Here is a 12,867-nt window from a genome sequence, read left to right as displayed (position 1 = left end):
GTCTAATACACTAATATTTATCAGTTTCGCTTCTGGGGAGAGCAAATATGTCTCATTATACAAAAAAAACAAAAAAAACAACACTTTTTTTATGTGCACATAAAATGTGTGCAGCAATTCAGTGAAGTTCAAATTGAGCATCAGCGGAGAGGGGGGGGGGGGGGGGGGGGTGTGTGACATTGGTGTTGGTCTGAGTATTTTAGAAACTGCTGCAATCTGCTGTCATTCTCCTGCACTACTATCTCTAGGCTTGGTCTGAAAAGAGAAAATATCCAGTGAGGGGGCGAAAATACCTCATTGATGACAGAGTTCAGAGCAGAGCGCTTCAAGTTGATAGAAGGGGAACAATGGCCCAAATAAACAGTCATTACAACTGAGGTATGCAGAAGAAAATCTCTAAATGCACAATATGTGTCTTAAAGCAGATTAGCTGCAATAGAGGAAGACTCACTAGGTACCACTCCTGTCAGCTAATAATAGAAAACTGAGGCTACACACAGGCTCACCAAAACTGGTTAACAGAACACACAGAAAATCGTTGCCTTGATTTCTGCTGTGACATTCAGAGGGTAGGGTCCGAATTTGACATAAACCATATGAAAGCATGGATCATGTCTAGTTTCTATTAACTCTCCAGGCTGTTGGTTCTGATGGTGTAGTCATGTGGGGGATTTTTTTCTTGACACACTTTAGGCCTCTTCATATCATATGAGCATTGTTTAAACACCACAGTCTCCCTGAGTATTGTTGCTGACCATGTCCAACCCTTTAAAACCACAGTGTGCCCATCTTCTGATGGCCCCTTTCAGCATAACGCACCATGTCGCAAAGCGCAAATGGCCTCCACAATCACAAATTTCAATCCAGCAGACCACCTGAGATATGCAGTATGAGTTTGGGATGTGCAGCCGACAATTCTGCATCCGAGGACTGTTTCCTTGTTTTATCTATGCCAAGAAGAATTAAGGTAGCTCTGAAGGTACAAGAACCAGCCTGTTTATGCCGAGAGCGAAAACACCACAAAGGACAGTATTTTAAATTAAAGAAATTCAGGTAAACTGTCAGTTTTAACTGATGACTACACCAACATGAGCTTTATTCATTTATGTAGAACACTCAGCCTAACAAAGGCTAGAACTATTTGCAATGCAACACAAGAGACTATTTTCAGTTGAATTAAAACAGCTTTATTAGTGTACACTGTAAGAAGTTGTATATGCAAGGTAATTGGAAAGCCTATGAAGTGAAGTGTTTGAAAAGACAGAAATTCTAAGAGACTGTCTAAGTGAATATGCTCCATTGACAGCAAGCAAAAGGAACAGCATGTATGATAAAAACAAAAGTACAACTATATAACAACACATCACTAGTGACATGTAGAAACTTCACTGTCTCCAAAGAACCACCTTCTTGACGATTCACCTGAAAGAGGCTTATTTGAAGATACACAATTGTCATCACAATCAGGAAACAAAAAGAAATAATAATAATAACAATAATAATACAACACGTGATCCTTAAATAGGAATGTGGACCTTCAGAATGTGTTGAATCAGCCATCATGAAACCTTATTTGGTTTCATCTTCCCTCTGAGAGCTGGTAATTTGTAGGGCAGGCTAAAGTCTTAGGTGGCACTTAAAAACAAATAGAAGCGAAGGCTTTTGCTGGATCCCGGCAATACGCACAAAACAGTATGACTAGCCATCAGAAAAAAAACGAAAAGAAAAAAAAAACCTTATCAATGTTTCTGCATAGAACAAACGTGGGTTAGCAATAATACACCATGATATCGTCACTTTAACATTTGGAAAGTCTGGCTAGAACTTCCAGTCAACATTTTCCCTAATAAATAAAAAAAGAAAATATAAGACAGGTTGACAGATAAATAACAAAAAGATAAACAACATTTACCACATTGAGCTGGTTTTAGTCTGGTTACAGATGAGCATTAGTTAGGTGAAGAAGTATAGGTCAACATTTGCCTGGGTCAAACCAGTATAAAGACAGGCAGGGCTCTAAAGTAAAGATAAAAATAAAGGCAATGAAGTACACTGCCTAATGAGAGACGTCATCCATCAACTGTGCGCTCTAAAACCCACCTACTGAATTTTGACACCTTTGAATATGCAATAATGTATCATGTACCAGGATTTCTGGACTTCATGTCTTGGCCCTCATTATGTGAGAAGCTAAACCTTCATTTTGGTGTCCTTACTTAAAAAATAAAATAATAGCAATAATAATATGTCACATCTGCATCACTGATCAAGTAGAAAATGGGAATGTGTTTACGTGCACACCAACAACAGCTCTTTTATTTAGAGAATGTAAAATGAGGATACTGGGAATGTGACAGCAAGAGCCACAACAATGAGGCAAGTGAGTCCCATTATTATATATTTACATGTCCCACTTAAAATCCCAAGTAAAGAATTCACTTACAGTACAGAGACTTCAACTTAGTATCCTGTGTGCAAGTAAACACACTCATTGTTAATTAATGTGCATGTGTTGAATTACAGAACTCAATCAGCTTTTGATGCAGTTTGTTCACTGCACACTGGAATCTTAACTCCACAAATACACCTTTCAGCAACAGAGCTATATTAATTAATACCATGTGCTGTATACTCCATTGCGAGGCGGTTGGATTATACATCAATATCCAAAAGGTCAGTTATTTAGTCATCGAAACACCTTAATTTTTCTAATAGCTGTGGTACTTAACCACAAAATGCTCATCTTTAATTGTGGAGCTCAAACAGCCACTGGTGAATTTAAAGATTAAGCCGATCTTTGGTCAGACTCTGAGATGAAATACTGGTATCACTAAGATGACATCTGTAAGAGCCTAAATATGGTGAAAGTCTCCAAATTTCACACGTTGAAGAAAGAAAGGTATCAATTAGGACAATGTCAGTCATTGAGCGCAATGACAACTAAATGTGCTTTAAGTGGTAAATTCAGTGATAATGGTATATCCTATGCTACACGCACGCACACACACAAATAGTCATCAAGCTGTAATAATTTTCAAACTGAAGGTATGTTCTAAAAAAAATAAATTCTAATAAAAAGGAAGAAAGCTTTAAAGATTTTAAATATATTTATATGTAAAAAATACTCAGAAAATACAAAATGTAGCTAAAGGAAACAAGTAAAGAAAATAACTGTAGAGTAACTAGCTTGTGGAGTACTTAAAGCTTGAATACTTAAACGCTTTCAAACGCCAATGTCGGTACCAGCTGGCTTTCAGATAGGAAATCTTATTTATTTATTCATTTTTCAAATCAAATGAACACCAATTCATGCAATGTAAGGGCCCAAATCTTTACAGTAAATAGTCTAAAATAATAATCTTCTTCTGTGATTATCTTGAATCGAGTAGGCTTTTCAACACTTCTATATTTTCAATTTAAAAGCATACCTTGCTATATTTTACATGAAAGGCAACCATTTTTAATTTAGGATAGTGCAAGTGCAGAATAGAGGATGCTTGTTAATTACAGTCCAACACTGCAGGACTTTACTTACTGATAAAATGTCAATAATGATACACTGTTGCAGAGATTTATGCCTCTTCCACAAATGTGAAACATAGGGAATAGGTGTTTATCTTTTCCTCTTGTTAGACGTAAGCAATAGTGAAGCCTTGTGTTTAATCTTAAGCCTGTGCATCTCAAAGTCTATACAGAGCTCCTCTTCACAAACAAGCTGATGTAACTGTGGAATAAAATAAGGAGAATGTAAGAGAGGGTGCATGGGAGGAACAAATTTTGGCCTAGTGTGACATATTGTAGACACTTGCTTCAAGTAATCCTCAACTTTAATTCCAATCATCTACACTAGGTGGTTAGTGATGACTACTACTATTTAATGGAAACTCCTCACCAACCAGTCCACGCTTCGTATAAAGAGGAGACACTTTATCATTATAAAAACAAAGGAAAAGAAAAGCGCATATGGTTTGTGTGCATGAGAAAATGCAAAGATGGGGTTCATGAGTAATTAAACCCCTTTAAGAGCAGAAGACTTTGTATTTCAAAATTGTGAGGTCAGTGATAACAACAGCACATGACTGACTGGGAGAAGAGAGGAGCATCCCAAATCAAATGGAAGTTTGGTCGCCAGAAAATGAAGATGTGAAGTTGGCTTTGGTCGATTGTGAGCCTGGAGTGGCAGTAGTACTGTTAGTCAGCGTCGTGTAAACGGAAATACTGACATGGGATCAAAGTTGTGCTGTGGCAAATAGGTAGTGAAGATGCGATCTGAACGAGTAGTTGGACAGACTGTCCAGCAAGTAGAAGGTCACATGCTCGATGCCCGAAGCAGCTGTTGCTGTGTCAGTGAGGAGGATAATAAAGCTCGGTCCTGCTTTGGGTTTTCAGATCAGAGCACAAATGTAGGCTCGCCCAATAGGACATCACTCTCTTGTCATTTTGATATTGCAAGGTGATCTTACTTGATGAGAACTAGAATGTGTCAGTTGTTCCAACAGAGTCAGGGTCTATTGTGGCATCACTTAATAAACCACTATTGTCAATTAGTGATGTCAAGCTCTTGTCCTCCGGGTCCAATGTGTGTGGGGGTTTTTTCTTCTTGTTTTTGTTTTGTTGTTTGTACATCACTTAAGACTGCATGGTGCTCTCCTTTAGGATACACTGTTCAAACACTGAAATGTCTGACTTTGCATCTGCAAAAGCAGGACACTGTTTAGGACATACTAGAGCAGCGCACTGAGGGTGAACCCATTTGGGTCAACACCTTATCCAACCACTGGAGGGGGCCATTGAGATGCAGTTCAATCCAACAAGGGGTGCTGGTGACTGTCTGACGCCTGCAAGGATAAAAATATAGCACATGGGTATGGGACAAAAGTAGCATTTCATGTGATTTGTTATTGATAATAAGCAGCATTTATGGATGGATTTCATATCAATATTCATTTTTTATTTTTTAAAGCACAAAAAAAACCCCCAGTATGTTAATTATTATTATGAGATTTCTTACGTGTGATTAAAAATACTAAAAATGTAAATCTGAGTTTTTGCAGTTTGTCCAAGACTGTTACATTGTGTGTTACTCTTGGCAGGATGCCTTTACTGCACTCACAGTCTGTTTGGGACATGCCAACCAACTACTACTCTGTTTAAATACAAAACTGTTTGGGGTGTAAAAAGCACCCGTTTTACATTCCACTGAACACTGGGGAGCAGTAAGGCAAAAAGTCAGTCCTCATCCTTTGTTAATGATGTTCCATGCATTTAGATCCTAAAAACTTAACATTTTATGTGCACACACAAACTATGACGACTTAAAATCTTGCACGAGCTGCTTCTCTACGACCTGCATGTAAGATATACTGCTGACACCGCAATAGAGAGTGAGAGTGTACCTAGATTTGAATTTCAAGTCCTTCATCACTTTCTCAAGTTAGGTTGCTGATTCACTATTTCTCCTTAAGACTAATTTACTTAGGTTCAGTCCATTAACTTGAAGGTATACAAGCTATGAGTCAGTGTTAAGGGAAACTACAGTCTTTTTCATGCACAGTCCAATAGCTTCAGAAAAGTCCCCCTAGAACATCTTGAGAACTAATACAACTTCTATTGCTGACTGTTCAACCATCACATCATGGCAAGCAAAATGTGCAGAGGTGAAGAGAACCACAAGCTTTGTCACAACTATTTGTGACACTTATGTGGCCTCTACCCACAAGCTCATTTTTAGTGCATAAAGAACTTAGATGGACACTGATGTGTACACAAAATTACAACCAAAAGTTGTTTTTAAAAAGTGAAGGTAGGCCTAAGCCTTTCAGTTCATAGAACCAGAAAAATATTGTTAGCAATCAGAGTCATGCCAACATTTGCAACATTAACAGTTTACAGAGAAAAATAAATGAATTAAACGGCTCAGAAATTGCAAACACTATATTCCTGAGCAGTCCACAGAGAGAGAGAGACAACACTACTGAGTTTTACTGAGCAACTCTCTGGTCTGATGGGGACCAGAAAGCCCTCCATTCATTATGGATGGCAGTGTAAGAGAACATGTGCTTCAGAGACAAATTCACCTGTACTCAGCTCCCCAGCCCTTGACAAAGCTCATTCTGATGGTGCACATCCTGGTTAGTTGGTATACAGCCTCAAACCCTTGATTTACTGACTGGGCCAGCAGTGCGGCAAACTCCTGGTTGTTAAAAATCTTCAGATTACAGCCTATCAAAACAGAAAAAAAATACATTAGAAAAAGGAAACGAACAAAATGATGTGTGGGACTAATAATCCCCACCAGGAAAGATTTAATTTAGTTAATGCAAATACTCCGAGGACATTTCATTTTTCACATTTGTGCACATGTAACATTTTACAAAAATAAAGCCAAATTAACAACAAATTAAATAAATGTGCATTTCCAAAACCGGTAAGCTGAATATTATAATTAACAAGATCACAGTTGTGCTATATTTGTAGGTACCAAGCTGAACCATTGTGAGGAGTGGGTGTGTTGCATGTTAGGAATTATTCTACACAAGCCTTACAAATCTGACCCCTGAATGCTCAAAAGATCTTTGTGGTGCATTTCAATACCACTGTGTGCTTCAGTAATGATAGCGTTCACACTGCTCTTTTGGCCAGGGATGAAATGTTCAAAGTTACATGGGTACAGATGAGTCAGAGTGTGGGTGAGTGTCTGAAAAGACTGTCACACTGTATTCCCTTTCTTCAAGCTCAATTTCATCAATATCAGGGGGGGGAAATCTACATATCAGAGCTATTTTCATTTTAAAAAAAACAACAACAAAAAAAGCACAGCCATCACGCACCATCATTTTCTTAATCTTTGTTTGGTGATACTTCCATTGGAGGAGGACCAACACTAAGGTTTGTTTTTTTCCCCCAAGAAGGGCACCAGCAGGTTGTATCCCCTGAGAAGGCAGAGATCCTTCAATGTGTACAGCAAAACACTAGGGATTTTCTATCAGTCGGACGCCAACAGACTAAATAAACCAATCTGGAAGGCCACCTCTGTGATACAAGCTGGACACGTTAGAAGCCCTCTGAACCACTTACTGTACAGGCAGCAGTGCACTTTTTACTAAGAGTGATTCAGCTCCAGACTGACTGACACAGGAAATTGTGGTTCATGCCATAACTGTGTTCAAATTAACACATATGCCTAGCAGAGAATCATCTCTCAACAGTTTATCTCAACCCTGCAGTGTCACAGCACTTAACACTTACTGATTTACTTCACTGTACTGCACTTTCTGCTACTGAGAAACTTTAATAGCATCTGATATCTGCTATGCTGTTTCTACTACACTAGGTAAGTCACTTTTTTATAAACTTAGATTTTTTTTTACTGTATTGTATGCTACTACCTAATATTGTCAGCCAAACATTTACTTATTTAACATTTTTTAATACTCATTTTGATCCCAGATTAGTTTTTACCTTTCTGAGACATTTGCAAAATTCACATCTTTAGGATAAATAAAGTACATCTTCTATACTGTATCTTGTAAGCAAACCAGGCAGGACCTTTTTAAACTGTTGTATAAGAATCATTCAGCTTTATTTAAAAAATAAAACAAAACATGTACAAACCTGGTGGTATCTTGCAGACTGTGGCGGGGTGCCAGCCATATCGTTGATTGCAGTTAGGACTCTGGACAAAAATGGCACTGTCGCTGAGGCACTCGGCAAACACCTCCCCTCCGATATAATACAATCTCACGCCACGACCTGCAGAATGTATCACAGAAAAATTAATGTGAAGCTAACAAAAAAAAGACAGAAAAAAAAAAAAAAACCACACAAAGGCTTACTCTGGAGCAAAGCTTGAACTTGAGTGAAATATCAGTGGACATAGTGCTATGGAAAGTCTTAAATCAGTCACACCTATTCAGCAACATGTCTTTATCAGATAGATTTTTAAAAGCAATCACTGAAAGAACTGCTGTATTTCTCACAGCACCTTTACAATTGAAATCTCTGTAAAGACACATTTACAGCTCAAGGACATCAGTGTAATGAATCTGAGATTCATAGTGCAGGTATTGTTAAAGTGCCGCAACACTGTAAAAATCCTTAAAAAGAGCTTTTCCCACACAGAGTAGCTGCTACACCATGTTATTTTTGAGTGTGTGGCAGTGTATGCTGTACCTATATGTCTCCTTGTCATTTCAACAGTAGCATTTCTGTTAACATTGCTGAGAAGCCCTAAACAGAAGCGTTCAGAGTTGGAGGGATCGGTGAAGCCATCAACGGTCAGGGATGGCTGTGAGGCATGGAACGTCTCTCCAACCCGCTGGTTTAGCTCGTAGTAAGCTATAGAGCACCAGAATGCTGGTTCGCTATAGGTGACTGGCTGAAGGTCTGAAAGAAAGAAAGCAAGGTGGTAATGTTTAAAGTTTTCATTGAATCATTTATTGATAATTTCCAAGGAAACTAAAGATAAATAAATAAACCAATAAACCGCTCTTACCCAGGCCGTGACTGACAGGAGACAGGGTGCTCGGTGACATTTCTGCTGGTGAGCCTGATGACAAAAACATACAACACATTACATCTTGTTGTACTCTGTTTTGCATTTTAAACACTGCCTGTGTAAAACACACTGCTGTAATGACGTGCATGTGTGAGGAAAAAAAAAATCCAGAAGTTTACATGCGAGTATAATCTTAAGGATATTTCCAAGTGCTAAACTCAACTAATCTACCTGATTCCATACTTTGATTCATCTGCTGGTCGCTGGTTTCACCATCTTCACTCATATAGCCAGGTGGAGGAGTGTCTATAAAAAAAGAAACATTAAATAAGATGTGTATTCTTAACAGCAACCATTGTTTAAAACCCAAACAAAGCCAAGGGGTTTTTATACTAAACCAAAGCTCAAGAGTTAGCACAGAAAGATCAGTTGTTACTTTAAACAAATGAGTGAAACTACTGAAATATGAAGGACAACATACATACCTGGTATATAGTTATTAGGAGGATCTATGCCTGCAGGGAAGTTGGTGTTTTCAGGAATGGAGTTTGTAAAGTCGTCTAGAGGCGGAAGCTCTGTCAGAATCTCTGTGTGACGTGGGACCAACACCGGTGGCAGCACTGAAGAGAAAAGAAGTGTTATTGACAAGTACAGATGGAAATTGTTATACCAATTAATATGATATAATTATATGCATTTTTCCACTAAATATAATCTTGTAAAAAGACGAATGAACACTAATATAAACACATTTAGACTGATTTTAACAACACAAAACGGAAAGAGACTAGGAGATCTAAAACAATGATTTTGCTATGACTACCATGCTCATAGGGTTGTTCAAGGACATCTTGAACACCAGAACCAAAAGTACTTGAAGTAAGAGGACACACAATTCTCAAGGACCCTTACCAGGTGTCTCCACTCTCTGGTAATGGTAGGGATTGACACACACTTCATCCTTCTTAAGGTTAAATGCATACTGGCAGGTGTCAATGGCCCTCAGCTCATGGTGGCTGTGAAGGTCAGGCCATCTCCACAGGCGGCAGTAGATGACGTGAGGCAGGCCCTTACGATGAGACACCTGAAGACGGCCATCCAGTGACCTAAGCGAGAGAAGATGAAAAGCAGCTCATAATGCGCCAAGATCTTCACAAGAAACTCTCAGAAACTCTGAAAGGTGATTGTGTCATTTCTGGTTTGAAAGTGCTTACTAATATATATATTTTAAAAAGTTACTGGATATGTTGCATGGCTAAACCTTATTTTAAAAGCCTACCTGCTAGTTGATTATTTAAAAAGCTATAAAGAAAGCTTTTCAGTGGAAATGACCAGCTACATTATTTCCTTATCGTCTAAATAATAAGGGTGGGGGAAAAAATCAATACTGTGTAGTATGGTGATATTTTGTTTGCTAATAATGTATCGATACAGGGACAGCAGAAATCGATATTTTGTTACAAAAAGGTTTTTGTGCTCTGACTTCAGAGCATGTTGATCCTTTTTCTGAGCAAGAATCATTCCTTCACTGTCCAAATGTGTTTAACTGTTTTTGGCAGCAATAAACATGACAGTTTACTTATTTTAATTTAAGACATGTTTTATTTTAATTAAGTTTAAAACTTTTTTATTTAATGTAAAATTATATTTTGTTTTAATTTACTTTCAAATTCTTCAGTTGCTGAAGGGGCTGCATAGTTTTCATAAATTGCATAGTTCAGAATAGCTATAATTGTACCAGATGGTTGCATTCAGTTAAGTTGGACTAGACTGTAATACAAACCGTTCAGTTTATAAAACTGACTGAAATGAGAGAAAGACTGAGTGCGAGACTTTGATATTAGATAAAATGAATATTGATAAAGTTTACCTTTATGGACAGAATCTGAATATCGCAAAATATTTTAAAAAATTGCAATAATATCGTATCGTGCGTTAAGTATTGTGATAATATCGTATCGTGCGTTAAGTATTGTGATAATATCGTATCGCGGGATGTATGGTGATTCCCACCTCTACTAAATAACCAAAAATGCAAAGTTGTAGCACAAGTTGTGATTACATCTGGTTTAAAAAACAAAAACAACAGAAATGACCCCATCTTAAAAAAAACAATAGGCATTACTTTTTTCTGCACAACTTTTGCAATAATGAAGACATATGTAATAAATCTGTTGGATCACTGTATTTTTCATGCATGTGAGTATATTCACCTGCTGTGGTCAGGATATCCGTACATGCCTGCTGAGTCCCACTGCTCTATCATGTGGCCTGAGCCTAGACCCCAAAGGTCTGAGCAATTGCTACAGACACAGAAACACACAGGCACGCACACCAAAGACATGCATACACATACACACGCACACAAGTGGAAAAAGAAAAAAAAAATACAAAATGAAAGCAAACAGATGGTAAACATGAGGCGTTTCATTCCAAATTAGTACGATGAAATCACAGATATGTACAGTTGGTAACTCAATGGCATGAAGGAAGGAAAAAGCTCCACCTTCAGTTTCCCAGTAAGAGACCAACAAGATGACAGATGACTGCAAGACAAATCCAAATCAGACAATAGTGATGTGGTGCAATCAGGTGACACAGAATGGCTCCGTAAGTTAATACAATTCCAGGCATGCATCCAATTGTCATTTACTTGACTTAGGTGGCTAATAAGCCGCTAAAATGCACAACTGCAAAGAACACACAAACAAATAAAAATAAAATAAAACCACACATTTGGGCATGTTTTTTTCAAAAACATATGAGAAGTGTGATGTGAAGAAATATATTAATCTAAACATGAATGATATGTGAATGAGGACATTTAAAAAATAAAAAAAAATAAAAAAAATCACTAAGCACTTCGTGTGTCAAGACGTGAGAAAAGAAAAAAAAAAAAGATGCAACACTAATGTGTATCTGCACATAAGGAGTTTGTGTGAGAGATCCTGTTGTCTGATTAGAGCAAAATGATTGTCATGCCTGTCTGTGCAAGGTTCTCTATCTCGAAGGTTATCACCCTACTTGCATAGTTTTACAACTACAAGAATCACAGATAGCACTTTGCCTTCTTCCTTTCCTACTTAAAAAGGTCAAAAGTACAAGGTCTCTTGAGTCCATTGTCAAAAAGCCCCCTGTCTGGGAACCCTTGATCTTCATCTATTCACCTATTGATCACTGGAGATAAATGACACAAAACTAGAACTGTATTTTAAAAGCGTCTTCTTGCAAGTTTAACCAAAGTATGCGCAAAACATTAGGCTGTTGTCATTTAAAATTTCCATTACCACCAACTATCTCCAGAAATAGCAGAGCTGCTACAGTGTTTCCTACCTCCAGTCAGAAAGAAACCTACAAACACCTTGCAATACTCGAGATACCTTTTTCCACATCCTTCACTCCACCCACAAAAAGACCAAAAGAAAAAAAAAAAATTATCTTAGACTTTATCGTCACTTTCTTGAGCTTAAAGGAAATTAGAGGCGATGTGACGTACTATGCAGCTAAAAGAATCCAAGCTGTGTAGTTACAACCCTTAAAACATACTGTCTAAACAAATGTCTTTCGGTAACTATCATGATTTTATCAGTTCTATATCAGAAACTACAATCTAACCTACATTCCTCAATGAGAAGAAAACAGCAGACATTTAGCATCATGCAAGTCTTGTCTTTTTCATTTACAGGACATGGATGACAACATATGATGAGTCATTCTCATCTGTGCTAAAATCTCTGACAACTTCCTCAACAGTTAGACCACTTTCAGATGCACTGTTTAGAATACAGTACATAACCACATACAATACTGTGCAAAAATGTTGTGCTGGCCCTCATTTCTTTGCATCTTGCTTCTATGACGGCTTGGGCTGCATTTCAGCCCTAGGTGTTGGGGATCTTATAAGAACTGATTGTATCATGATTACAGAAAAGTATCATTAGATTTTGATCCACCTCACAATACCATCTGGAAAGCATCTGATGGGCTGCAACTTTCAGTCTGGCAATGATCCCAAACACACTCGAATGGAAAACTGTCAGTTTCAGTCATTGATTGGTCTCCCCTGAGCCTGGACCTCAATATTATTGAAGTGGTAAGGGATCATCTAGACAGAGAACAAAACAAAAGACATCTGGCATCCAAAGAACTTTGAATGTCCTTCAAGAGAACAATTCCTGAAGACTACTTAAAGAAAGCTTGCCTAAGTTAGATTAAGTCTACTACAATTGTACAAACCCTGTTTTTGCCTTTTATACTGTATTTACATTTAGGTTTTTACATGTTTGAATACATCACTGCACATATTTCTACATTTTCTTAGCAAAATATAAAGAAATGATGGGTACCTTAAAACTTTTGCAAAGTACTGA

At 37.7% G+C, this 12,867-nt stretch overlaps 1 protein-coding gene across 4 annotated transcripts in view; it reads right to left on the bottom strand.

Moving 5' to 3' along the window:
* Positions 1–1,164: 1,164 nt before the first annotated feature.
* LOC102305300 (mothers against decapentaplegic homolog 2) overlaps positions 1,165–12,867 on the bottom strand; it is a 24,264-nt gene continuing 12,561 nt past the window's right edge. For 2 of the 4 annotated variants that reach the window (XM_005931883.3, XM_005931884.3), the window contains exons 3-11: positions 10,711–10,800; positions 9,410–9,603; positions 8,983–9,117; positions 8,729–8,803; positions 8,495–8,548; positions 8,173–8,385; positions 7,615–7,752; positions 6,078–6,222; positions 1,165–4,838 (exon numbers count right to left, since the gene is read on the bottom strand). In XM_005931883.3, coding sequence (XP_005931945.1) covers positions 4,715–4,838; positions 6,078–6,222; positions 7,615–7,752; positions 8,173–8,385; positions 8,495–8,548; positions 8,729–8,803; positions 8,983–9,117; positions 9,410–9,603; positions 10,711–10,800 — 1,168 coding nt within the window. In that variant the 3' untranslated portion in view covers positions 1,165–4,714. The remainder of the gene's footprint in view (positions 4,839–6,077; positions 6,223–7,614; positions 7,753–8,172; positions 8,386–8,494; positions 8,549–8,728; positions 8,804–8,982; positions 9,118–9,409; positions 9,604–10,710; positions 10,801–12,867) is intronic. The other 2 variants (XM_005931886.2, XM_005931887.2) reach the window with 2 other exon arrangements.

The sequence above is a fragment of the Haplochromis burtoni genome, unplaced genomic scaffold, assembly GCF_018398535.1.
Source record: "Haplochromis burtoni strain Fernald_Lab_line unplaced genomic scaffold, NCSU_Asbu1 Contig_151, whole genome shotgun sequence".
In the NCBI taxonomy this organism is placed as follows: Eukaryota; Metazoa; Chordata; class Actinopteri; order Cichliformes; family Cichlidae; genus Haplochromis; species Haplochromis burtoni.
The sequence above is the reverse complement of the archived record's forward strand: the minus strand, read 5'-3'. Positions and strand labels throughout refer to the sequence as shown.